The 27,624-nt window shown below is 43.6% G+C and overlaps 1 protein-coding gene across 1 annotated transcript in view; it reads left to right on the top strand.

The window, feature by feature from the left end:
• The window catches only part of EPHA4 (EPH receptor A4), a 143,916-nt gene that overhangs the window by 48,417 nt on the left and 67,875 nt on the right, over positions 1-27,624 (top strand). The window contains exon 4 of the mRNA XM_075937537.1: positions 10,258-10,413. Within this exon, the coding sequence (XP_075793652.1) occupies positions 10,258-10,413 (156 nt within the window). The remainder of the gene's footprint in view (positions 1-10,257; positions 10,414-27,624) is intronic.

The raw sequence follows: 27,624 nt of genomic DNA, 5'->3' as shown, positions 1-27,624 counted from the left end.
TGCTTGTGCTGTGTGTTGTGCCATGGTTAGCTCAATCTTTTTCACCACATTTTTTAAAGTTGAAGGTCTAGCATGTTAAAGAAAAAAGAAGATTAACAATACTCTAGGTAATGCGAGTGCTCAGGATAAGCTTCTCCCAAAAAGCAAATGGCAGACCACAATAGAGGTCAGCACTGGTGCCCCATCTCAATCCAAGGAAACCACCTTGGATTTTCAGGGTTACTCATTTCCAACCATGAATTAGCATTTTTGCTACCTAATGTTTGCCAGCAAGATCAGCCAATTGGGGTTTGTGGGTGTGTAGAGAGATATCGCCACCTGAGGCTCTTGGGGTTGGGGTGCCAGTGCCAAGCTGACCACTCATTCCAGGTATGCCATTAAAACTCTAGTAAATGATGGTTCCAGATACCACTCAAGAAAACTACAATCAACAAGCTTCTCCCAGGGTAACTCTAGATACCATGTGCCCGTGAGCAGCTCCTCATCAGCCTGCATTCTGCTTGCCACTGACTCTTCCCTGCTATAGATTCACCCGTGACAGAGTCATCTTTTATTGACAGCCAGTTCATTCTATCACAGTAACCTCAGTCCATTGGGTAGGCGGAGCTGGTGCACATAGTGGAATGTTCACAGAGGCACTTCTAGGGAGAGTCTAAACTACACCCCTCTGCCAACAGAGGGATGTAGATTAGGCACATTGCTATTGCAAATGAAGTGGGTATTTAAATATCCCGCGCTTCATTTGAATCAAAATGGCCTCCACTTTTTGCCGATGTGCACTTTGCCAGCAAAAAGCAGCAGTCTAGACGTGGATCAGTTGACAAGGAAAGCCTTTTCTGATCGATCCCTTATTCCTCGTCCAACGAGGTTTACAGAATCGGTTGGAAAAGGCTTTCCTTGTTGACTGATCCCCGTCTAGACTGCTGCTTTTTGCCGGCAAAGTGCCGTGTAGGCAAAAAATGGTGGTCATTTCTATTCAAATGAAGCGCGGGGTATTTAAATCCCCGCTTCATTTGCAATAGTGATGGGCCTAATCTACATCCCTCTGTTGGCAGAAGATTATCGTTTAGACATACCCTTTGGCTGTGTCTAGACTGGCCAGTTTTTCTGGAAAATCAGCCACTTTTCCGGAAAAACTTGCCAGCTGTCTACACTGGCTGCTTGAATTTCCGCAAAAGCACTGACTTCCTACTGTAAGAAATCATAATGCAGGACTATGTAGCACTTTAAAGACTAACAAGATGGTTTATTAGATGATGAGCTTTCGTGGGCCAGACCCACTTCCTCAGATCAAATAGTGGAAGAAAATAGTCACAACCATATATACCAGAAGATACAATTAAAAAAAATGAACACATATGAAAAGGACAAATCACATTTCAGAATAGAAGGGCGATGCGGGGGGGGGGGGGGGGGGAGGAATCAGTGCTTCTTGCGGAAATATATTCTGCTCCCGTTCAGGCAAAAGTCACTTTTGCGCAAAAGGGCCAGTGTAGACAGCTCAGATTTCGCGATCAGGGCTTTTTTGTGGAAAAGCACGTCTAGATTGGCACAGACGCTTTTCCTCAAAAAGTGCTTTTGCGGAAAAGCATTCATGCCAATCTAGACGCTCTGTTCCGAAAATGCTTTTAACGGAAAAGTTTTCCATTAAAAGTATTTCCGGAAAAACATGCCAATCTAGATGCAGCCCTAGTGTGCAGCTAAAGGGTCCACGTGGGAGTGAGTGAAGAACAGCTAGCATGCACCAACTTGTGTGGGCCTCTTCTGCTGAAGACAAGCCCCTGGAAAAGTCTAGACCCTGGGTAAGATTTGATGTGGGGAAGGAGGTGTGTATGTAAGTTTGGCCTTGCACAGGTTCAGTTCGGGCATCCGTTACCAACTGACTACCCCTTGCTGGTTTGCTTCTATACAGTTTATACCTGCGGGAGGATTTCTGATAGCCCTCTTCCCAGTGACTCCCTCACCCCAACCCCTGCCAGGCCTTTCCTTTCTGTTGCTGCTAAGGACCCACTGGTATAACCATTTCATCTGCTGTTTCTAGAAGTTTAGCTCCTATCCAACCCCTTCTCTGAGGCACTGTCCTTACTTGTTCCATTCCCCTCCCTACATCACTCACTCTTCCCCACTCTCACTCACTTTCACTGGGCTGGAACAGGAGATTGGGGTGCAGGTGGGGGATGAAGGCCCTAGCTGGGGGGTGTGGGCTCTGTCAGGGGGGCTGGAGAGGAAGTATTCAGGGTGCAGGAGAGGGCTTAAGACCCTAGGAGAGAGTTTGGGTGTCAGAGGGGACTCCTGCCTGTGAAAGCAGGCTGGGATGTGGGCTCCTGCTGGTGTTTACCGTGGCTCCCGGAGGCTGTCACTTGGTCCCTGCAGCTAACTGGTTAACTAATTAATCGGGATTTTACATCCCTAGTCCAGATCAGTTGAACATCTTGAGCTCAGCCTGATGATAGGGAGTGAGATGCCCCCCCCCCCCCGGAAGTTCAGGAGGGGGAAGGAGAGACCATTGTTGAGGGGAGTCTGGAGCCAGTCGGGGCCAGGGGAAGGCTGGCTGTGTGGGAGCTAGGAAGCCCTAGGCCTGCATGCAGGGTTCGCCCTGAGAACTGGCCTCTAGGGACCTGAAGGCAGGATCCCTCAGCTGGGTTTTATTTCTTCACTGTTGATTCCCAGTTTGTGGAGTTTGCTGGGAGGCTTCCCCAGCCAGGCTGAGTTGGCTCTCCAGCTCCCTGGGTGAAACCAGTCACCGCATGGTCAGCTCTGCTCTGTGAGCTGGTTCAGAGCTGCTGCCTGCTGTGTGTGTGTGTCTGAATGCTGGAGTAGGAGATTGTGGTTTGAATTTTGGTGCAGTTGTGTGGCCTGCACCTTGAGCCTCGCACCCCTTTGTGGTGAGGGGAAATTCTGGAATCGAAGCAGCCTGATCCCTGCCTGAAGAGGATCCCTGCCAGAAGAGACCAGCCCCTCTGCAGCGACTGAGTCCTCTCTGAACCTGAGGCTCATACTTGGAGTGTGTGAGTGTACCATCTTTTAGTTAGTAAGTCAGGGAATTTGTTTGGGGATTTTATAACCTGCTGCATATTAAACCTGTAGAGGGATTTACAACCTTCTCCCGCTTGTGGGTATGTCTAGACTACATGCCTCTGGCGACAGAGGCGTGCCACACTGAGCCGATCAGCTGTTTGTCAGCTCAGTGCGGTAGTCTGGACGCTCCGCGGTCGACATCAAAGGCATTTGTTGACCTCCCAGGTATGCCTCCAGGATGAGGCATTATTTAAATTATTATTATTATTATTTAAATCACCGCTTCATTTTCCTATGCAGGGTAGTCTAATCTACATGCCTCTGTCGTCAGAGGCATGTAGTCTAGACGTACCCTGTGAGTCCTTTGGGCTGTACTGGACCCAGTCAGCCCCACTGCTAAACCACTGCAGAGAAGAATTTTGTAGTCAAAAGTTATCAAGGACCCCAACAAAGTACGTGTACCAACGGGACACTAATCTTACAGTTGCTAGGCATCGATGAACCTAAAGATAGTGTTTTACCGTTATGTTATATTTATCTCCTGTTTAATTGTGTTTATTATAGTGTATGTGTTTGTGTTATTTTCTGGGAGTCTCCAACTATCTTGCAAGTATGTGGAGATTCCCCTGGGTTAGAATTTTCCTCCCAAGCTGCCTTGGTGACCCTGCCAGGAAGGAGTGAGGGGGGTAGAGGCACCGCCAAATAAATCCATCAGAAAAAATAAAGTTGAGTGCGTGGCGGGATCCAGAAGAACCCAGATCTATCCATCAAAACCTGAGAGCAGATTGGCCTTAAAGAAGGTAACGAGGTGGAAAGGGGGTGCTACATCTTTAAGCCCTTCATTAGAAACCTACCCAACTGAAAACAATACGAAAACCAACCAAGCAACCAGTCCACAATGCCCTTCCAGCATGCTCTTGTTGGTGCTTGTATTTTTTATATGTATTTAAATTCATTCACCTAAAATGGTGACTCTAAGCGATTGTTTCTTCTCCTCAGTGATATGAGCTAGAGATATGAATCTGATTGTAATTTGTAAAAAATATGCTGTCATTAGCAATAGGAGACAAGATCTGACAGTGCTAACATCAAAGGAAGCTGATTTTTTTTGAATGTTGGTATTGGGTTCATCACAATGCAATTCTAGAACTTGACTTTTAAGACTGGCTCGAGAGAAACTTAAGCCAGAAGAACAAAGAATGGTTATGAGTATCTTTTTAGTCATCCTCCTGAAGGGCATAGAAGAGAGTAACTAGTTTGGACCAGAAGAACACTTAATTTTACAGGAAGCTCATTAATTCATCCTATTCAAAATCTTTTCATTTCACCCAAACCCAATTATGCATGGACTGGCAGCAATGGGACAGCATTGTCTCACAGGTAATGGGGGGGGTGAGGGACACAGGGTGTCCTATGATATTCATGTCGGGGAGACAAGGGCGACTCTCTTTCTTTGACTTTAAGGTCAGAAGAATTAGTTGCTGGGACAGCTTGACAATTAGAAAATCCTGATGAACATTTAAAATTAAAACAGCTGTACAATCACAGAGGGGTTCATGGCGCGGGGCAGAAAGCTCATCAAAAGAGACTATTGAAACAATTGAGTTCTATAATTAACACACAAAAATCTGTTTAGAAATGGTAATAACAGTAAAAGAGAGCTAAGAAGAAGCTGCCTGCTCATGTGGCAGATGTGGTTTTGTTAAAATTTGAGAGAGAAGATCCATCCATTTAAACAGAGAAAAAGAACATTAGAGGGGAAAATGAAAACTTTATTCTTCCATGTGCAATTAGAATACAGACTGGAAATATTTCCAGAGTAGCAGGAGTGGTTGAAAAGAGAACCAGTCATCAATAATCTGAAATGGATTTTAAGAGGATGTAACCTTTTTTTTTAACCATTTTAAAAACAAATTTCTTTCCCCATTCTTATTTAGAACTAATTCACTGGAAGCTTGAACCTGAGATCTTCTTCCTTCAAGAATATACATTTTCCTTTGTTGCAGACATTAGTGTGTTACTGTTCATGAAAGCTTGGCTGCTGCTTTAAGAACAGTGGTTAGTTTGGGACTTTTCAAATCACATCCAAAGTATTGTGTGGACTTTAGAAATTAAGGGTAGGTCTACAATTATGGCAGTGCATAGAGTAGAAAGAGTGCATGGGTATAAATAGCAGTGTAGCTGTGAGGCACTGCTTAAACAACTGCAGTAGAGAAATGTGGCCTGCGCTCCTGAACCGAGGACATATACCCTATCTGGCTTCCTACACGTTTAAGCAATGTCATCCACATCTACACTACTATATTTAGTAGTGCACTGTCCTGCTGCCTCCCGGCTGTCAGAGCCTTTCTCTGCAAGAAAAGACTGGTAGTTCAGAGGAGCTTCGACAGGAGACGGTAACGAGGAAAGGCTCCTGCAGCTTCTCGCTGCCCCACTGTCTGTCCCTGTTAGACTGTTTCATTTCGGACTGTTTTCTCTTTAACTGGAGAAGGTAGGCGCCACAAATCTTAAGGTTTTTGTGCCACCGCTCACTCTGGTCATGTTAGTAAAGTTGTAAGTGGAATTTAAGTGATGTAGTGGCCCAGAAGGGATGGATGCATTTCCCACTAAGGTCCCGATCCTGCAGTGAGTTTCACGCAAGCTCCAGATCCATCCTTTTAGTGCTTCTTACAGGATTCGGGCTCTAAATGAAGGCTTCCCAGGGCTTTTTAAAGTCACAGTTCAACAATAGATAGTTTATACACTCATCATATCCTTGTTACAAACCTCTGTACCATTAACTTTCTTTACTGCTGCTGCACAAAGAACTTAATTTAAGTTCAATTTTAAGAATTTAAAATTTATGTACCAGACCTTCTTATTGATTAAGTGGAGTTATGCTAACAAAGAACTTGGCCCTTTGTCTTTTCATCTACTTTTCCTCTTTATTAGCTTCAAATCCAGAAGCTGTAATTTGCCCCATTTACTCCATTAAAAATAATGCTTCTGCAGTGGAAGCGAGTTAACTGGTAACTCCTTAAGTCTTTTTCCTCTAGCTCATGTATTGCTCCCTAATCCATCTGGCTTCTAAGGCTCTCGTATAGAAAGGGATATGGGCGTAAGCAGCAGCCTGCCGACCCAAGCATCTCTCATTTTCTCTGCTTCAGTGCCACTGAAATCTGCCACAAAGAAGTCTAGACCCATGGAGAGACTCCCTTATCCACACCCAAAGTAGTAGCTAGCCTTCTGGTAAATGAAAAGACAGGGTGGAAAGGTCTCCAGGGAAAAGGGAAGTATATAAACCAAGAAAGAGCCCAAAGGAGTATAGAGTTATCTGAAATTTCCCAGGTTTAAGTTTTTTGTGGATATTTTGAGTTTCAATGAGAAAACTGGAGTGGATTTTTTCATACATATTTTTTACCGAAAATTAATCTTATTTTCTATCCTCTGTAGATATATTCAGTTTTTAAAAAATTTTGATGAAAAATTAAATTCAAATTTCAACAAGGTAAAAAGGAGCAAACTTTGGCTGAAAATGTTTGCATTTTCCCCCAGATTGAAATAAAATTAATATATAAATAAATCGATGTATAATTTTTAGTTTTCAATTTTTCCCCCAAATATATTTCTTTAATTTACACGCAGTAATTCAAGTTTCTTACTTCAATACTAAAACAAAATACTGTACTTTGATTTGCACAATAAAAATGCACAGAATTTTATCCGCTAGGATAGCTGTTTTGTTTTGGTCATTTTGTTTATTTTTCAACTTCATTTAATTCTGTAAGGTTTGAGCAAAAAGGCTTCAGATTTTGCAATAGAAAATTCACACTTTTTCTGAAAACAAGCAAAGCAACTTTCTGTCTGCACATTAATTGTTTCAGGAAGTTATGAGCATCTCAAACCAGGAGTTTATAATGGGAGGTTGGGATTTTGAAAACAGCCTAAGGAAGTTATACACACAAATCCCTTTGAGATGCAGTGAGAGTTGGACTTCTATTTTTCCTAAACTCCTATTTTTGCAACCAAAACTGTACTTCAGTGGGTAACACTAGTGAAAGGTATAAAAATAGCAGACAGTTTTTTGCTTGCTAAGGTTGACAGAGTTCTGTTGGCTAAGTGTAAGGAAAAGATAAAATAATTTGCTTAAAATCAGGACATGTTCAGATGTGAGTCCAGGGTTTTGTTTTAGGCATATATTCACAGAAAAAAATACAAGTGTCACAATTTTTTTCACACTGAAAAGATTTTTGTTTAAGAATTTCCTTGGAAATAGAAAGGATAATTCTGTTTTAATATATAACCTTGTTATGTTGGTGGGTGATCTTAATGGAAGAAAAGATTTCTCTCTTTCTCTTGCTCCCTTTTTAAAAAAACTAATAGAACTAATTAAGGTAAAGCTAAAGGAATTGAATTCAAAGTTTGTATTGCACATGTAAACTAATCTTTTTACAATGGCATCTTTCAATAGCTCTGTAAGAATACCATTCATGCCCTGTCCTATCTAGTAAATCCTCCCCAGAAAAGGAACAAAATGAAGGATTGTTATGAGCAAGCACTAAAGACTTTGAAGGAAGGGGTTCTATTCACACTTGTTGTTTGTCTACTAATTCATTAACATTTAAAAATACTGTATAATATCCTAGTTTAAAAAAAAGTCCAGTAGCAGTCATAATAGGTGTGTCAGCTGTACTTCAGGGAAAGAATACCCTTGACAGGGTTAGGATCAAGTTTTTAAGTGAAAATACAATAGAACTCCAAGGAGCAAAGAATTGTTGAATAAATGCAGCGTAATCTCAAGTATTCTTATACGCCAAGTGCTGAAATGTAGTGCATCTGTGAACACGCTGAAGTGAAAAAAAACATCAGTTCAGTAGTCAGTGATTTTGTATAGCTCAGGCAAAATGGCTCAGAAGCTGCCACTGCATTTAGAGAGAGCTTTCTGCAGGTCCTGAAATATTAATACCCAAGGTTTAATGTAGTAGAAAACAAAAGATTATTTTGTGTCAAGCAAAAGTAGAAAATTCCTGTGAATTGTAGAATATCAAAACACCATGCATCCTCTCAATCCCTTCCTAGCCCCCAGAGTATGAAAAGAGGATGTAATGTGGTGGTTGTCACCCAAAATGTGTAACTGCTGCATCTTCCTGTTTTTGTGATTAAAGTGTTAAAGCCGCCACAGAATTTTCTTCTCCTGTGTAGGACTGGTTAATCTGGGCTTCATTTACCATGTGTTTTGGTATTAGGAAAAAAATCAAGTGATAATCATTCTATTTAGTAATTTTGTATGAGCCATTGACAGAATTAAGATAGATGCTTGTCTTTTTTATTTATTTTTTTTAACATGGAAATGGGATTTGTAGTGCAAGTGGGATTACCGGTAGTTAGGTCTCAGGTTGTATTCCTCCCCCTCTATCTCCCTTTACTTTTTGCAATGTAAAAAGTATTCTCTGTCTGCATCTATGTGTTTGTCATTTTCAGGATTAGGGCACAATTGTGAACTGAGTCAGGCTAATGTAAACCAGGTGCACCAACATTTTCAATAGAGTTGCTACCAATTGACGCTGGTATAACTTACCTCAGAATCTGTCACTTGCATGTCAGCAGTGGTTTTAATGCAAATGCATTCAGGCTGTTAGCAGTTTTTGGGCTCATTCGTCAGATATTGCAACTGAGATGTTTAAAAAAAAATAAGGTAATTTTGCCTTCTTTTGGCAGCCTGTTCTACAAGCAGACTAACCCATTTTACACAAGTTGCCTTTGTTTACTGTGACTGACTGAGTGACAGCCTTGTACCCAGTGGATTTCTGTTTGTGTTCAGGAACTAATTGTATTTGATGTGGAGAGGTTGGTCTTGACCCCAGTGCTTCTTCCTGCCAAAGCAGCGGTTTCTGATTTTAATCGAAACCCCAAGGCCATTTGAAGTGTAGCCAAAAAGCACCTTGCAAGCTGAACCTTATCTAATTATGCGATGTATATAAACTCCGGAAGCATAAATCTTAGTCATTGGAGCAGTATGTTTTTATAAGATTCACTGGTCCAGTGACAGCCAAAGTGAGTGAGAACAAGATTGATCTCACAGTGCTTTTATTGACAGTACGCCACACATCATGAAGTTTTTAGGCTCATTAAGGAAATTCCATAAATATCTTTGGTTAGTAAGAGCAAAGTAACTGGCTCCTTCACAAATGTGTTTCTGAAATCCCTGCCCAGGGCCTGTATCATAAAAATAAAAAGAATAAATTAAAAACAACAACAACAGTGGAATGCGGTCAGTGATGAAGAAAGGCTTTGAATGGGACTGCCTGCTCCTTTCTGCAGCCATGCATGTAACAGCACGGGAACTAAAGATAGTCGAGGTGCTAAATGAAGAGCTGTGAAAGTGAGTCATGCTGTAAATATTGGGAGTAATCCCCCTTCTACACTTTCTGTCATTATAAAAATCGCCTGGATGTTTGCTCTCTTCTGTGAAGGGTTGAAAACCAGTGTTGGCTGCCTTTCTTTCGCCAAGGCACAGATTTCTAGGATGACATACCTACAGCTCCCTATTAAAATGTGCTATTAACGATACTAATGAGTTTTTTCCAAGTGATGTAAAAGTAGCCATCCGTGTAAGCGTTGCCTTTATGAAGATGAAGTCACTGAAAGCTTGCCAAGAGCACATGGGATTCTGTGCCAACAGTGCAGCTATTGGATACTCTAGCTTAGAGAAGGGAAGAACATGCTGATTTCCTCCCTTAGGGAGAAAGAGCCAAATTAATTCTGCCTTGCCAGAAGGGAGATATGCCATTTCTGGGCATGTTAGATTCAGAACCGCCCTGCTAATCACAGTGGGTGCCGGTTCCACTCCATCTCCAAAATTGGCACTGTCAGACTATCGGCTGCCATTCCTTTAAGTGGTCGTGGAATTACACAGTTGTGTTCTGTTTACGGTGCTGTATGAGTGTGTGCAGGTGGGAAGGGGGAGAGACATACAAGTCCATGTATAATACAAAGATGAAGAAGCTTTTCCAGTAGAGTTGGCAGGGATATGTGCTTATAGGTGTTGTTAAAAGAGCCCTTGTTTGAATTAGAAATTGATATCTCAAGGTAGGGCTAGCAACTAAGAGTTTGTTAGTTAGTTAACGTCTCACCTGGGACTATATGGACGTGGTTTGTTCTTCCTCTAAAATGTCTCCTGCCTAGATTTTGACTAAACGAGAGCATTTCACTATCACACCCTGGGCCAATAACACTCTCCATTCCCTTCTTTCCTTCTAGCCTGCAAAATTGGATACTACAAAGCTCTCTCCACAGACGTTTCCTGTGCCAAGTGCCCGTCCCACAGCTACTCCATCTGGGAGGGCTCTACTTCCTGCACATGTGATCGGGGCTTTTTCCGAGCTGAAAATGATGCTGCCTCCATGCCCTGCACTCGTAAGTTGGACTCTCTTATTTATTTATTCATTCTGCCTCAATGATTTGTATGGAAAAAATGGTCCTTTGAGATGCACCTCCCACTTGGAGAAGTTTGCAGGAGCAGCGTTCAGTATCAGTTCAGCGTTCCTCTTCAACCAAGTAAGCATAATAAGTCAGAAGTGAGTCTCTTCCCAACATGAAACATAACATGAAATGTGTAAATAAATGAGTGTTTAAACCATTTGCTGTAAAAGTAAATAGCTCAGCAATAATTATCAGAGGTTTGGCCTCTTATCAGTGGCAGACACAGGATTGGAACCTCTTCCTCAGGAGTCCCAGTGTAGGGCAGTACATCTGGACTACACTGCCTCTTCGGCTGCAAAGCCTTCATGTTAATGCTGTATTTGTTTACAGTTACTAGGCAGAATGTTGACTAGCTTAAAATGTATAGCATGTCTCCTTAAGGATGGCATTAGCACTCTGAAATACCAGGATGCTTGGTTTATTGTGCTGCTTATACGTACATGCTTTCTAAATGCAAAGCTGCAATCAGTAAATACTCAAGTGGCTCCAATTTGTGAGGAAACAGGAGATTATATTTTAATTCCACAAGGATGTTTTTGTCAGGGAGACTGTCATAGGGTGAGACTCACCACCATGGTGCCTCTTGCTGGTAGCACTGGGAATTAGCTCTTGCCAGCCTGTAAGATGCCTCCCTGTGGCTGTTGTCTCTGCTGTCGCTCCAGTCTTCCGTTCTGGACCCACGTCACTCCCAGACTGTGATGACTCTTCAGGACACTGCCCTCTGGCAGTGCTCACTACAAGTTGTCTCTCAGCTCCCTTTGGGGCGGGTGGGGGGGGACAGTTTGTCAGCAGTCTTGTGTCTCTGTCCTCTGGGGTCTTCCCCTCCCCCAATTCCTCTATACCCACCTTGCCTCATTCACCCACTGCTAGTCTTCATCTAGCCCCTTACCTCGGGGCAAACTGCAGTCTGAAATGGCCACTCCTCATTGGCAAGGGGGTGTGGGCCTGCTGCCTTTTCCAATCACTGGCTGTTTCCCTGCAAGCTTAGTACACTCAGGCCTTGTCCCAGGCCCTGAAGCCTGGGAGCGAGGTCCGGTCTTTTCCCAAAATTGTTCTCTCTCAGGAAACCTCCAGCTTCCCTGACAACCAGGTCCCTCCTGCTCCCCAACTAGAGCAGTAGTGTCTTCCCCAGGGCTGCGTTTTAGCCTTAAAGGGACAGTGGGGGCAGACACCCTTAGTCTCTGTGACGGGGTATGTCTAGACTATATCCCTCTGTCGCCAGAGGGATGAAAAATAGACAAATTGCAATGAAGTGGGGATTTAAATCTCCTGTGCTTCATTTGAATAAAAATGTCCACCGCATTTTGCCGAGTCAGCAGTTTGTTGGCAAAAAGCGACAAAGACGGGGATCGGGTGACAAAGCCTTTGTCGGCTGATCCCTAACGCCTTGTAAAATGAGGTTTACAGTATCGGCTGACAAAGGCTATCTTTGTTAGCTGATCCCCGTCTTGACAGCTGCTTTTTGCTGACACACTGCTGACTCGGCAAAACGTGGCGGACATTTTTATTCAAATGACGCGCGGGAGATTTGCAATGTCGGTATGTCTAATTTACATCCCTCTGGTGACAGAGGGATGTAGTCTAGACATACCCTAAGGAAGATGGAACAATGAGCATGCCTACACTGATAAGTATCAATCCAGGTATGTGTTAGTGGGTCATGCTGCCTATGAGGTAGAACTTACACCATTCCTCGGCCACATATTTTGATCATAAAGTTTCTTCTGTAGGAATATAACATTTTGAATCAATAAACATAAAGGCTATATTTTGCTGGGGTCTTAGGGTCAATTTATGTACAGCTCCCATTGAAGGCTATGGGACTGCTTTTGGAGTCAAAATTGGGTGCGCGCACGTGTGTGTGTGTGCGCGAGAGAGCGAGAGAGAGCTTTTGTTTTATTTTATTAGTTTTTATTGTAATCCAAATTTCTTATGGAGAGATGAGAGGAAATAATATTTTGTCCATGGCTGTTACCGTATCCCTTTAAGTTCCAGCCTTTCCCTTCCCATAACTGCACCTCCAAGCACCATTGTTATACCAGCTAAAGTTTCTAATGAATGACGTCCTGACCAAAAATGAAACTATCAAACAAAGGTTTGAGGTGAGGAGACATGTGTAAGTGACCAAAGTGCAAAGAGAGCGTTCCAGTGAGTAATATGGTTTAGTGGGAGGGTACAGTTCTTTCTTGTGAAGCATATTCTGGCAGATTATGTGTTTGGACTAGGGTCTATGTTTGCTATGTTTAATCACTGCCTGTGATGTTCTGACTAGTTTATGAATAGTGGGGTGGATAGTTGGTCACAACTGCAGTCATTGTTCTCAGGATTACCCCCAAGTTTATAGCTTAATCCCAAAAGAGTGGAGCTGAAGAAATGAGGACACAGTCTTGTTCCCATTCCTCACTCTCGCAAGTGAGAACACTGGGCCTGCAGAGCCAAGAAGGCTGCACAGTCGTCCCACTAGCCCTGGAACATTGGGGAAGAATGATGGCTAAGCTCTGAGTTCTTCCTAGGGCAGTGTGGCTTTGGGTATGTCTACACTACATGGCTCCGTCGATGGAACCATGTAGATGAGCTTTGTAGATATAGCAAAATGAAGCGGCGATTTAAATAATCACCACTTCATTTACATCAAAATGGCTGCCGCGCTGGATGCTTGGCGGCCCACATCAAAAGCCTTTGTCAACCGCCCCGATAAACCTCATCCCATGAAGCATAAAGGGGTGGTCGACAAAGGCTTTTGATGTCGACTGCTGAGCGTACAGACTACCGCGCTGAGCCGACAAAAAGTTGATCGGCACAGCATGGCAGCCATTTTGATGTAAATGAAGTGGCGATTATTTAAATCGCCACTTCATTTTGCTATGGTCCCAGGCATGAGGCACATGGGTGACCCCTACCCCGGGCGCACGGCATGGACGGCCCCTGCCTTGGACGCGCGGCACATGCCAGTGCCGGCCCCTGGCGCGAGGCTCATGGGCGGCCCCTGCCCCGGGCGCCCAGCAATCCCAAAAGATTGGGGACCACTGCACTAGGAAGTAATTACTTTGAATGGCCTTGGGGAGGAACTATTCTGAAATAGCGGTAGTGGCAAAATAGCAGTTTTGGAAGAGGTGTTATTCCGAAGCAGAATGAGGTTTACAGAAGTTGGAATAATTATTATTTTGCATTGTTATTTCAGAATAATGGCCTTTATTCCGAAGTAACACTGCTGTGTAGGTTTACGTATATGCTCTGTAAGGGTAAGTAACCCCTTTGGAAGAACTACCTCTCTTTGCCTGCCTTTTCTTCACAAGATATGGGGAAAGAGAGGAACATAAGCATCAGAAGTTTGGGGTTTTTTTTCAGACTGATTTCAGACACTAATCAGTTCTTACCAGTTGGTTAAACCAGGTGACAAACCCAATTCACTGGTGCTGACAGCCATAATAATCAGGCACCATCTTTGTTCATTATGCTCTCTTTAAACCAGGTATTCTCATTCAGCCCTGCATTTAGTAATCGCTCAGTGTGACTGCACACTAATGAAGAAATAAAACACAGTATCTGAGATCCATTCTTCTAGCAAAAAGATAGACTATGCTCCAGTGGCTTGTAAAATCAGTTTCCTGTTCACTTGGAGAGCTATTAGACCAGGTGAACAAAAGTAGTGTTCGGTAATTTGGAGGTAAACACCTGAAATGGACTGTTGATTAAGCTTTTTTTAAACTATGTATTATTATTTCTAACCCTTTTTTTGAGATGAAGAACTTGAGTCTTCTCTGGACTCTTTTCTATAGAGACTTGACTCTTGGGCATCAGTTTCTTTCAGTAATATATTGGCTACTCTTGTGTCACTTGTATCTTACTCTTTGTAGGCTTCAGGAAGAAGACTCCTATAGCTTTCCATTAGCCTGATTGTGCTTATGAATGAGAGGGAATTAGAGTTCTCTTCCTCCCTTTCCTTTTATACAGTTTTTGTGTCAATGAAATTGCACAAGCTGAGCCAAATGTGTTCCCCAGAGCTTGGAATATTCTGACACCTCCCCTCCGAAGCAGAGGTTTGATGAGGAGTATTTTACATGTTTTGTCCTCTGTTAAGCTATACAAACCACTTTTAACTCGTGTACATGTCAGTGTTACCCCATTTAAGTAAATGGCCCAAATTCAACTCTTTAGTTACCGTGGTAGAAATCTAGTATTGCTCTATGATGTTGGCAGTTACTGCTAGGATTACCAGATTTTTTTTAAAAATATCGGACACACTTGATCTCAGATGGGGGGGCGGGGCAGGGCTGGCTGGGAGAGATCGGGGGGAGGGACCGCCCGGCAGGAAGCAGGGCTGGCCAGGAAGGGGTTGGGGGAAGCGGGGCTGGCCGGAGGAGATCGAGAGGGGTGGAATCGGCCGGCGGGAAGCAGGGCTGGCCGGGAGGGGGTTAAGGGGAGTGGGGCTGGCTGGTGGGGAACTGACTGGCGGGAAGCAGGGCTGTCCGGGAGCGGGTTGGGGGGAGCGGGGCTGACTGGGGGGGGGGAGTGGAGTGTGTGTGTGTGTGTGTGTGTGTGTGTGTGTGTGTGTGTGTGTGTGTGGCGGGGGGGAACCAGCCAGTGTGGAGCGGGGCTGGCTCGGGTGCACGCAGATCCCGGGGTGCCTGTCCAGCGCGTGGTCCTGGCGGGGTGCATGGGCGAGTCTGGCCCCAGGGATTCCATCCCGCCCCCGGTTCCGCCCCCCTCCTCGCTACTGTTTAGTTGCGTACTGCCTGGCTTGTAGACACTCTCATGCAGTTTGCAACTACGTACTGATACTCATGATAATAATAAAAACTTCATTAGAAAATACCGGACATTTATATGTCTGGTATTTTCTCAGTTTGTTTCCTGAACAGAAAACTCAAATACCAGACAGTCCAGTTCAAAACTGGACACCTGGCAATCCTTGTTACTGCTGACTTTCTCCTAAAAAAATGAGAGCAAAATACAGTCAGGCAGGCTTGCATGGATGTGAATGACAGCAAACTTTGACCCACTGGTTGTAGCTAAGACGTGAATAGAGCAGACATAGATGCACAAAGACATGAAGAAACATGGCCATTTACTTACAGGACAGAAGGGAACTTTTACTTCAATCTCCTCTCCAAGGATAATCACAGCTGTGGTGTCCTCATCAATGAAAAGAACCACCTCCTTTCTTACACAAAATTCTCTTGGTTTGGATCTGCCTCATTGGCTAAGTCAGGAATTCAGGCTTGCAATTCTAAAGTGCACGCAGCTTGTCAGCTGTGTGCTCGGGCAAGAAAATGGTATGGTTAATGTATTGTACACTTGAGCACAAACTGTGGGGAAAAAGCCATTCCCCCCCCCCTCTAAAAGCATGGCAAAGGTTGTTTTAATGCAACTATTCAGACCTTCAAAGAAGATGGGTCTGTCATAAGTTTCACGCTTCAATATGGGGTATTGTCTCCACTATAAATACATCTGTGAGAGGTAGAAAGCCACCAGTTAAGTCATGCTCCTTATTCCTGAATTTCTTTTTCTAATGATCCATGAGCATTCAGGTTTTAGATTTCCTCACTAAATTCCATTCTGACATAGGCAGGTGTAATTCCTACTTAAGTCAATGAGATTCAGAGGTAGTCAAGTTAATCTGTAACTGGAAAAACTTGAAGAACTACGAATAGTCTAGCAACACCTTAAAGACTAACAAAACATGTAGATGGTGTCATAGGCTCAGTGGGTTGTACCCACAAAAGCTCATGATACCATCTACATGTTTTATTAGTCTTTAAGTGCTGCTAAGACTATTCATTGTTTTTCAAGTTTTTTTTTTAAGTCTATGAGAGTTTTTCTTTCTTTCCCCTATGTATCTTTTGCACTGTTTTTTTAACAAACAGTGCAAATGTAAAATATAGGGCACTTTTGTATTGTTTATGTAGTCTGTTTGATCAATATTATTAATGGTTTGTGATTGGAGCATTTTGGTAAAAAGAGATGGTTAGCACAGTCTGTCCTGCTTGAGATTTGTCTAAGTTAATGACCCTGAATAATTTAGTCCATGGTGTCACCCAAACAAGGACTGATAGTTTGATTGATAGTTTGGCATGGCCTAACATATTCCTAAAACAATTGCTTTTTAAGACAGTTTATGCCAAAGGAGCTTAGATTTAACGAGGACAAATTTAGCAAGATGCATGATGAAAGTGCCTGCTTTAAAATAGCTTTCTCCAGTTTAGGTTATCAAGAAATCAAAAGAGCTTTACTTCAAACAGCAAACGTCACTTAGTTTGTCTTTACATTCACCTCTTCTAATTGAATTTAGTGCACTTCTGTATTTCCTTCAGAAAGTATATTGTTTTTAAATTACCATTTCAGTCCTATTACTCAAGTCTCCTGCTTCTAATGGTTTCTGACAGTTATCAACATAATGAACCATAATGAAATGATGAGCAATCTACAGTGGAAACTCAATGTGGATTCTACTAGTGCTGTGTGACTGTGTTGTTAAAATTTGAATGCAAATTAAAATAACACTGTCCTTACTTGTTTCCAAGGTCAAGGTTTAAAACCAAGTTCTGTAAGGTCTAAACACTTTAATCTCGCAAATGTTACATTATCATATAATGTCTTTAATTCCCTCCTCTGTTACACTTAAAATATCACAAAGAAAAACATTGGCTTAAATTTTAAAAAATGTGGGTGCAGTTACATACCTGTTTGAAAATTCATTCACAGTAACTCCTTATGCAAATGGCTAATTCCATATAGAACCAATCATCTGAGCATGTATTCAGTACGTTTTCTACAATTGCTTACATTTTTGCATAAAGGAACACACATGTAGAAGCTTCTTAAACTTAGCCCTTCAGTGAATATCCGGACAAATTCCCATTGTTGCCTGTTCTAATTTTATGCAATTGGAGGTCAATTGTTGGTGCAGAAGAACCAGATAGGAAGGAATAACACGTAGCCAAGAAAGCTATAGCGTGTAGGAGGCAGTTTTAATATGGGCTTCTCCATATTTTCTTATGGTTTCCTCCACACTTTTTCAAATAATAAGAAATACAGTCTGAGAGGCCTTTAGTGAGCAGTTGTATTGTATGAAAGAGCAAATAAGATCTAGTGTAAATTATACTGAAACCTATAGAAGAGACCACCCTTATTTGGCAGCTTCTTTTCATAAGACGTGGTTTTTCTTTCCTAACGTAATAATTCTGCCCCACCTTAGTAGAAGACTATAATTAAGCAACAGACTTTATTATTGCCTTAAGGCAGATTTAATTATATAAAATGCTGCTTCATCTTTAAGGAACAATAACCCATAACTGTATTGTGTAGAACTTGCATACCAACTGTTCTCTTGAAACACTTTTAGGGTTGCAAATTTGAGGTGAGTGAAAAGTGTATTTTGCATAGGCAATAGTGGTTTGAGGGATTTTTTTGGGGGGGTGGGTTGGGTTGTTTTAGATGAGATTTAGAAATATACTGTCAGTTAGCTGCAGCTAGGGATTTAGTTTGACAGGAAATTCACAGAAGGCGGGCCTCACACCAAAAACTGATTGGATGAAAGGACTGAGGAGGCTAAGTGGGAGACGAGGGAGTATGGGACAAGAGAGGTATTGATTTATTGGATCTAGTCTTCCAGTCAGAACATTTTAAAAATAATTTTTTTGCATCAGATCTTGATGTGTATTGGGATCCAAGGGAGTATATGAGGCTATGGCTTTATAATAATTAAGGTTAAAATCAATGGTTCATTAAATGCAGTAAAGGAGATACTAGCTTACTGCTGCCTCTCTTTCTCTATATCTTTAAATCTGTACAGGCATTTACTGGATTAATTTGGGACTCTGATTTTGACCCAGTCCTGAAGTCCATATCCATTGAAGTAAATCAAGTTTTGCCAAAGTAAAAAATTTAGCTGTTTGTGCAGTAACATAACTTGTTTTTCCTAGTTGGACTTTTCCCTATCAAACGTCCAAAGAATCTTTTGCCATCCACAATGGGTTTCATTACTTTTAATCTGTTTGACAGCAGGAGTTGCCACACATCCTGGTTTAGGAAAATCAGTAGTTGTGACTAGAGTAACTACTGGTGGGGAATTGAGAGAGACCACACAATGGTGACGTGTGTCTCAAACTTCCCATGGGACATTAATAATCAGAATTCTGCAGTAACTCCTTAGCTTCAGAGAAGTGGAAATATCAATTGCATTGTTCTTTAAATCAAAGAAACCAAGTCTTATGAATTCAGTAACCAAGGGGGAAGAGATCCTTTGGCAAGTCATTGGGAAATAGTACATGCCAGGAAAATGGACACTTCTATTACTGTCCCATTTCCAAAGGTCATAGTAGGTTAAACTCCATCCAAAGTCACTGGGAGTCTTGCCTGAGTAAAAACTTTGGAATTGGTTCCTTGTGTACCATTTGTATGCTTTGATTAATCTAGGTAAACTAATATTAATCTGTGCTCAAAAGAAAGGAAAGTAGCCAGTGACTGATATTTCAAGTGGTTGTTACTTTTTAGTGCACAGTTAACTTTAGCCCTCACCGTTGTAAAAACACATAGCCTGTAATGATAAATGACCAGGGATGCCCATGCAGCTAGGAAGCAATGGTTGTCCTAAACGGCAGTGCTTATGTAAACCAGCCTGCAGCAAGCAGAGAGCTGTCCCGCAACTGCTGAAAGAAAGCAATTAGTGGCAGCAACATATTCAACTGTCAGGGGAAAGCGTGGGCTTTATTTCAGAGTCAAAACTTACACATCCCAAGTGTTTACTGTGCGTTATAACCTGTCTTTCAGATGGAGAGAGATTAACAACAAAGGCTTATCTGAAGGGCTCCACAGCCCAGACACTGAAGCATTATTGACAGCTGCAAAGTTGTACATGATTAATGAAGTTTTAGGAAATAGAAAGGGGAGAACCAAGCAGCTTCTTCTTGAACTCTTGGCCTTGTACCAATTTCCCCAGCATTTCAGTGAGGCAGCATCATGAGTTTAAAGGAATTTATCTTATTATTTATTTGAGTTATTTTTCTTTGCACCCAATTGGAAATACAGAACTTTGTCTCTAGGGAGTTCCATTTTAGACTTGTGTTGGATTTAAAAATATATTCCGTTAATGGTTGAAAGACTTTAGGTTCTGAAAGCTGTTTTCTCTTTGCGTCTCTATAGTCCTTTTTATTCTTGCTATATTGTATGCAGTGTCTGGCATACAAAACTCATACAACAGAAGATGTATTTGATTTTTAATGACTTATTGTACAGTGAATAATGTGTGTCCAGTTAGGCTTTCTTGCCATTAAAATGCTGACATCTGGAAAGTCTCTCACAGATGTCTATTGTGCAAAGTTGTTCCTGCATCTTATCGAAAACTTCAGGGCTTTCCTTTAGTCTACTCAAAGCCAAGTTGCTGATTCAAGTCAGTCCAATTCATACCAGGTTCCTTTTAGACTGCAGTGACTCTTGGCTGGTCTTTTCTTTTGGATGACTGTTATACAGTGGACAAGGCTCTCTTCACATAGGCTACGTCTACACTGGCCCCTTTTCCGGAAGGGGCATGTAAATTTCACTAGTCGTCGTAGGGAAACCCGCGGGGGATTTAAATATCCCCCGCGGCATTTAAATAAAAATGTCCGCCGCTTTTTTCCGGCTTTTAAAAAAGCCGGAAAAGAGCGTCTAGACTGGCCCCGATCCTCCGGAAAAAGTGCCCTTTTCCGGAGGCTCTTATTCCTACTTCAAAGTAGGAATAAGACCCTCCGGAAAAGGGCACTTTTTCCGGAGGATCGGGGCCAGTGTAGACGCTCTTTTCCGTTTTTTTTAAAAGCCGGAAAAAAGCGGCGGACATTTTTATTTAAATGCCGCAGGGGATATTTAAATCCCCCGCGGATTTCCCTACGACGACTAGTGAAATTTACATGCCCCTTCCGGAAAAGGGGCCAGTGTAGACGTAGCCATAGAGACAAGGCCGCTCACTCGTCACGCATCCGGGGGTGGGGCCACTCGTGCACTGTGCATCCAGAGGGGCGGGGCGGCGCCCGCGCCGCCCATAGAGACACATTAAGGGGGTGGGGGGCTAGCCGGGCAGCTGCCCGGGACGCCAACCTATGGGGGGTGCCTGATGGCAGCTGTAAGGGGAGCTGTGCGCCCAGGACCAGAGGCTGTGTGGCGCCCCTTGGGCACACATAAATACCCTGACAGGCGCTGTGGCACCCACGGGCACCGAATTGGGGAACACTGATATAGAGCCTACTCCTGAGATACTGGAGTTGAAGATGGTCGGCATCTTGCTGGATGAAGCCTGTGAGAAGAGTTTATCCAAAGCCATGGAAGCCAGCCAGTCTGTCCATTGCTGTCACAAGCTTTGGATCAGGTCCATAGTTTACATTTTGCTGCATCTGACAGTGTTCAGTAAGACTTTCTTGGTTTAAAATTAAGATTAGGATCGCTCTCACCTGCAGCCGGACATCTTAACATTTTATTGTGTGCTAGGACAGGGCTGGGCAAGATGCGGCTTAGGGGCTGGATCCGGCCCACCTAACACTTAGAACTGGTGTGTTCATTTGCATATGTCGCGCTCACATTTGCATTTCCTTCTCCGATCCCTCTTGAGCAAGACTTGTGTTGACGGCTCCTTTTTGCACAAAACCCCCCATTGTGCAAGAGCCGTTCTTCCTGAAAAAAATGTGGAAGAATGGCTGTTGTGCAAAAGGGAGGGTTGCGCAACAAGGAGCCATCTACCCAGCTCATTTTTGCGCAAAAACCTCTTGCGCAAAAGGGATCCGAGGAGGAAATGCAAATGTGAGCGCAACATATGCAAATGAGCACTCCACTTACATTTCCTCTTGCACAGGAGGATTGCAGTATAGACATAGCCCTAGTGTGATTCACTGTCCCATGCAGTGGCATCTACACCACAGCAACAGATAAGAACAAGAGACCTCTACAGCATGAGGTCAGAGCCAGTAGCTGGCTTTTAGCTCAAAGGGTAGAGGCTCCTATACTAAGCTTCAGAGGTCCTAGGTTCAAATCCACCTGGTGGGGGTTATGTGGACTGCATCTGTTTGCTTTCTTCTTATATTCTGCTGCCCATGCTGCTGAATTTCCAAGCAGTGGCTCAGGCAACAAGCTCCTAATTAAATGGCTTATGGTTCCCAGTCACAGCGTTACCCTGGCAGGGACTGGAGCCATGAGCCCTTTAAATAGCCACAGCAACCCCAGGCTGCTGCCAGGCAGCATGGTAGAAGCAGGTCTGGGAGCTGCAATTCCTTTGCTGTGTTTTTAATTCAAAGCATTCGGCCCTGGACAACTGAGGGGAGGCTAGACCCAGCTCCAGCCCTTCCACACCAAGCACCTCCCTTTCCAGGGGGTAGAGCTGGCCTGTAGCCATGTATCCAAATTCATTAAGTGCCCCCCCCCCACGCCCCTGTGCAAAAATGTACAGGCAGTCCCCGGGTTACGTACAAGATAGGGACTGTAGGTTTGTTCTTAAGTTGAATTTGTATGTAAGTCGGAACTGGTACATATTGTAGCGGAAACTCTAGCCAAACATTTCTCCAGAGCTCAGTTTTATTCTCCCACACCTCACTTCCCTCAGTCCTTTATTCTCAAGCTGAGGTGTCTGCTGAGAAAAGCCGCTCCGCGTCTCCCTGGTCTGCTGGGGGGGGAGGGCGCTAGCTTCGCGTCTCCCTGGTCTGCTGGGGGGAAGCAGCTAGTGCGGGGTTGCTTCACCCCGTTTGTAAGTAGGGATCCGATGTAAGTCGGATCCATGTAACCCGGGGACTGCCTGTATTGCATATTCTTGTGCTAGGATCACAACAATCCTTCTCAAGCTTCTCCCTCCCCCGCCAAAGATACCACAGGGGTAGTTAAGATAAAAGTCCATTTTCCATGTATGAGGTTTCCTAAAGTTTGGTGGGGATTGCCAGTGAGTTATAGCTTCCTATGGGCTTCATGCTACAAAGCAAAATTAGACTGAATGCTGGGCAAAGAATCATTTCAATACTAATCATTATCTGTTGCACATTCTGCAGGGGTATCGTGATGTGAAATGTTCTTTTACCCACACATAAACACAGCATAAGAAAGGATTTGAATTCCAACGAGTAAAGGCCTGGTACTTAGGTACTTAGTAGGTACTTCACCCCAGATTTTTAAAGGTATTTTAGAATTGCAGCACTGAAACACCAAAATCTCATTTTCATAAGGACTTAGAAACTTAAGTCCCATTGAAAATGGGATGCAAACTCCTCAGCCAGTTAGATGCTACAATGTTGAGCAGAGCAGAAACTCAGTACAAAATCTGAGCCTGAGAGATCTTGGTGCCTACTGACCTCCTCAAAAGCTCTCTGCATAGGAGGCACTCAGCACCTTTCAGGATACAGCCTTTTGAGGTTTTAGACTCTGCGCAACAGTAGCTGATTTTCATTACAGCCTGTTTTGTGGGATTAGTGTGAAGGACGAGCTCCTCTTAGGATCTGATCCACAATCTACTGAAGTCAGTGGAAAGTCTCTTGTGGGCCAGCCTCTATTTGACCTTCGTTCCACGGCCCACTGGGGACATCTGCTGGAGAATCCTGCACGGCGCGGTGAGCACGGGCGTGTACTTGGTGCGGTTCACCCCCACCTCCGAAACGTGCCTCTTCTGTGGTGTGAGGGAGACCCTGACGCACATCTACATCGAGTGTGCCAGGCTACAACCCCTCTTTCGGCTCCTCCAGAACCTCTTGTTGAGGTTCTGGCTGCACTCCCCCCCCCCACACACACACTTGTTAATTTACGCACATCCCATCCATGGCCCCACAAAGTCGCGGGACCTCCTGGTCAACCTCCTCCTGGCTATGGCCAAATTAGCAATCTACAAAACCAGGGAGAAGAGGTTGGCCGAGGGAGGGGCCTGCGACTGTGGGGCCTATTTCCATTGCTGTATCTGGACAGAGTTCCAATGGGCAGCGCCTGCAGGCTCTCTCGAGAACTTCGGCAGGCAGTGGGCGCTGTCCGGGGTTCTCTGCTCGGTATCCCCATCCGGTTCCCTCGTTTTAACCCTCTGACCCTCACACCCATACCTGTTTAAAAAAAAAAAAAACCTAGTCCAGTTAGGAATTCCCACCTCTGTTCAAAGTGACTCAAGGGTTCCTTGTTGTAAAGACACTGACATGAGTAACTAACTGAAGGAATGTTTAAGATAAAGCCTGTCCTTGTGTGGAGCATATTTTGAGAACCTCCGTTAACATGTTTATGGAGAGCGTGGGTTTGTTTGCTTTTAATAGAGCTGCACCCACGCACACACATTCTTTCAAGATAGCAAACAAAATCTTAGCCCAGGTTGATAGCAGACAGAAACTTGTTCCCATCTGATTGCTAGTATCAGTGTAGTCCTTAATAGAGAAGTGTCATAGTCACAAAGCCCACCCCCACAGGTACCCTATAGACATCTTCAGCAGAGAAGCCAAGAAATGGTTTAGAGAAAGGCACACACCCTTCAACTTCTTGTGCTGATCCCTTTGTAACAGGACTGAGTCACTATGGCAGGGCAGTTGGGGGCAAGCTTGCACTGCAACTGTCAATGCTTTATCTTTCTGTGGCTAAATAGACATTAGTTGTCAGCGCTATCAATCTAGCACCTTTCAGAAGCACTGAATTCACTTTAAAAGCATTAAGAGATGCATTTCCCCCGACGTTAAACCCATGCTAGAACTGAGAATTGATTTTTTTTAATCTAATAGAAAAAACGTTACTAAGATACTCTATAATGATTATTTAGGTTCATTAAAAAGAAAACACTTTATTTATCTTAAATGCTATGTCCACGTAAATCCAAAGAAAAGGAGGAAAACGAAACCCTTTCCATAGCTTTTGTGTAAGAGAAAGCCCTGCAGGAGACTTGGTAAGAAAAGGTGTATGTCATTGGTGGTTTAAAATACCCCTGCACCTACCATCCACATTAAAAGACAGTCCAGGATTTCAGAATGTTGGTTGTTTCAAGATTGGATGCTGACATCTTGTCAGGCTGAGGCAGCTGTGGTGGCTCAAGACCCATACTATAAATTCCTTGCTTTGCAGCATCTCTGTATGCAGAACAGTAGCTCTAGAGCTGCTTTGCTGGAATCCTTCTTTCACCATCTTTTAAACCAAACCTTCTAACCATGTATTGTTGCTGGACTTCCTATACCAAACAAGTCTTTCTGGTCCTGTCGTGGAAAGCTATAATTGCATTTACTGTCTGCACACACCCAGGGAGGCTTTCTGAGAAACACCTTGCTGGGCAGATCACTAATAAAAATGCAATATGTAAAATCCCCAGTATTAAACCTTAGTCATAGCAAGAGCTCACATGCAATTATCTAGAACACTGTATTCACATTTCCTAACCCTAATGCTCCAGTGCTGGTTATTTCTCGAGGCTTTTAAAGGCCATGCAGGTCAGGGAGGATTTACAGCAGCAGAGAAACTCAGGATAGGTTGGAACTCTTAGGGTGTGTGAGTATGAAGTTGCCTGACTGTGCCTGTATGTCACAGATCATGGTAGGGTAATACTGAGAGGCTGCCTTGTAGGAACAACGCAGGCCTTCACAGTGTTTTTAGGATTGCAGGGAGAGCACAGTCACAGTACCACCTTTTGATAAAGCATAGTATCGGTTTTCCTTCATGCACACAGGATCTGTTCTGCTGTTCTTAACGGGGTCTTGGTGCCGTTCTGCACTACTTTTAGGGAGTCCTGTGTCACCAGTGATTCTAGATTTGCACAGTCTGGTAGATTTTGAGTGATTGTGCCAGGTCCCAGAGCCTAAAGGGGCATGGTGTCTTTCCCTTGTGCGTGCATGAAGGGCTGGGCAGAATCAGTCCCTATGTGAGGACTCTGTGGCAAGAATATTGATCCAGCTGAATGAAATGTTCTTTGCACCACTTGCCTTTTGCAGTGGTTTAGCACGCTCTTGGAGCAGCGCTTTTTTATCCTGACAGAACCATTTTGGCCCATGCAGACATTGGCATCTCTTCTGGTTGTCTGTTAGGGTGGTTCAAGGTTAAGGACAACATTAGTCATCTGATAAAGATCATTTCTCTATTAAACAAAATCCCTTTCTAAATGGGGAATGTTGTAATGTTTCTCCGGGAAATTGATAGATGCAATGCAGCATGCTGAAATATACTTCTCCTACTATGCTCAAGGTCCCCTAAAAAGGTAGGGAACCTTTTTTGGGATGGGGGGGGCTACTGACCTACAGAAAAATCAGTCAGGAGCCACACATGAGAGAAGCAAACAAACAACAACAACAAAAAACCACAACTTTCACGGACATAGCCCCTGACTAAGGAGGAGAAAGATACTCCCCACATTCCCCTTACAACTCAGAGCCTAGGGGTATCCAGCCTAGTTGATTTTGTGTGCTCCAGTCCCACAGGAGGGGAAGGAGGTAGGAGGCCTGGATCGCCAGTGTGGGCTCCCCAATGTTGGGAGTGGGCCCTGAGCCTTGGGGCCGGATCCAGGCAGGCCTGAGGGTCCCCACCCCTGCTTTAGAAAGATTTAGGATGGTTGCTGTGAAGTGGAATTTATGGGGTCCAAGGAGTAAAATTCAAAATTTCCCATCCTCCTTTGTCTGTGGGATATGCATTGTAATTATCCCCCACCTGGGACTTTTAGAAGAGCCTCAAAAACCACAAGACTTGTGATTTTATCAAAATAATTGACTGCACTGCACAGAGCCATCACCCCAATCTCTCCATCCCCATTGCAAAGCTTCTTCCTTGAAAGCCCAGAAGGGGAACTTCCATGAATGCAGCTCTCTGGCCTGAAGAAGATGCTTTTCACTGTGTGATCCCAGTAGCATGTTTGCTCCCTTCACTTGCTTTGCAGTGGAAAAACACTGGCTTCACTATAGTTCAGGCTCTCTGTGTCCATGGAAGGGTTTTCCCCTGTGTAAGGGTATCTTCTCAACTAGCTTAGAAAGCTCTAGTGTCCAAAACAAAGGGCATGCTGATTGCAGGTGAGATGGGAAAAAATGCTCAGTGAAACTGGGTTTGTCAATCTGAAATCTCTGCCCACACTTTATTCTTATATCTCCAATAGCAAATATTCTTCAGGAGAAAAGGAAATTGCCTTTCACCTTGACTTAATGGCAGACCGTCAAGTAACTCCCCCCTCCCCTCCCCTCCCCTCATCTTCCTTTTCATGCTGGAGGTGGTGTGCTCATCTCGGCGACCTGCAAGCATCTGCTTCCTTAGTTTTCTGCTTCATTGCTTCTCTGTTTAGACACTACCATGCCCTGTCCCACATACTAATTACTGACTTTTTGCTTCTGAGGAGCTTGATTCATTGTGGCACATTTTCCCACGTGAAACTGGACACAGAGCCTTGGAAAAGTGTCTTAATGCCTTAATGTACTTCAAAATCACTTTAGGTTTAACCCAGAAGTTACTGCAATGTCTGAGCCAGATGCAGCTGTTTTAGAGTATTTGAACTATATTATAAGCTAGACTGTACAAACCTTTTCTTATATTCAGGTCCTTGCTTCATGAATACCCCCATTGGCATCCATGGAACTTTTTGCAGGTTTAGGTACTACTTGTCAAGAGCAAAGGTTTTATATGCTGGTCCTGTTTTAAACAGTGGAGCACTAATCAGACTCTTCTTAATGGCAATCCCTCTCACAGTTCCCCAGACTTGCAGATGTGCAAACAAGATTGCCCAGATCCTATGGGGATGTCAGTGTTATAGTAAGTGTAGTGGCAAGTCTGTAGAAAAAGCAGTTCCTTGGCATGTCACGGTCTCACTTGAAAACACTGGGCACTTCTACGAAGCAAGGATCTGTGTCTGTTCAAGGCGGCGAAGGCTTCTCCATTCACCTCATACTTTCCTTCTATTTGTCTCCCAAACTCTAATATCTTGTGATCTCGCTCTCAGCTGCCCCTTGTTCCCACTGCACCCCTACAATGTTACTTTTGCAACTTTAGTCATGTGCTTAACCCTACGTGTTCTAATGTTTTTTCCTCCACGTACATCTCCCTCTTGCACTCCACATTCCCCTCTCGTTGCATAATTTCTTATCCAGCTCCCTGCCAGGCAATCTCCTTTTTCACTGAATGCAGCCTGGTATCCGTCTAATTGGTAACAGTGGGATGTGGCAGCCATCTTTCTATGAGTGAAAAGTATAAGGAAATGGTGGCCATCTTGCCTGA

The sequence above is a fragment of the Pelodiscus sinensis genome, chromosome 10 (genome assembly GCF_049634645.1).
Source record: "Pelodiscus sinensis isolate JC-2024 chromosome 10, ASM4963464v1, whole genome shotgun sequence".
Lineage (NCBI taxonomy): Eukaryota > Metazoa > Chordata > Testudines > Trionychidae > Pelodiscus > Pelodiscus sinensis.
Note: the sequence above shows the minus strand (reverse complement) of the source record. Positions and strands in the feature narration are given on the sequence as shown.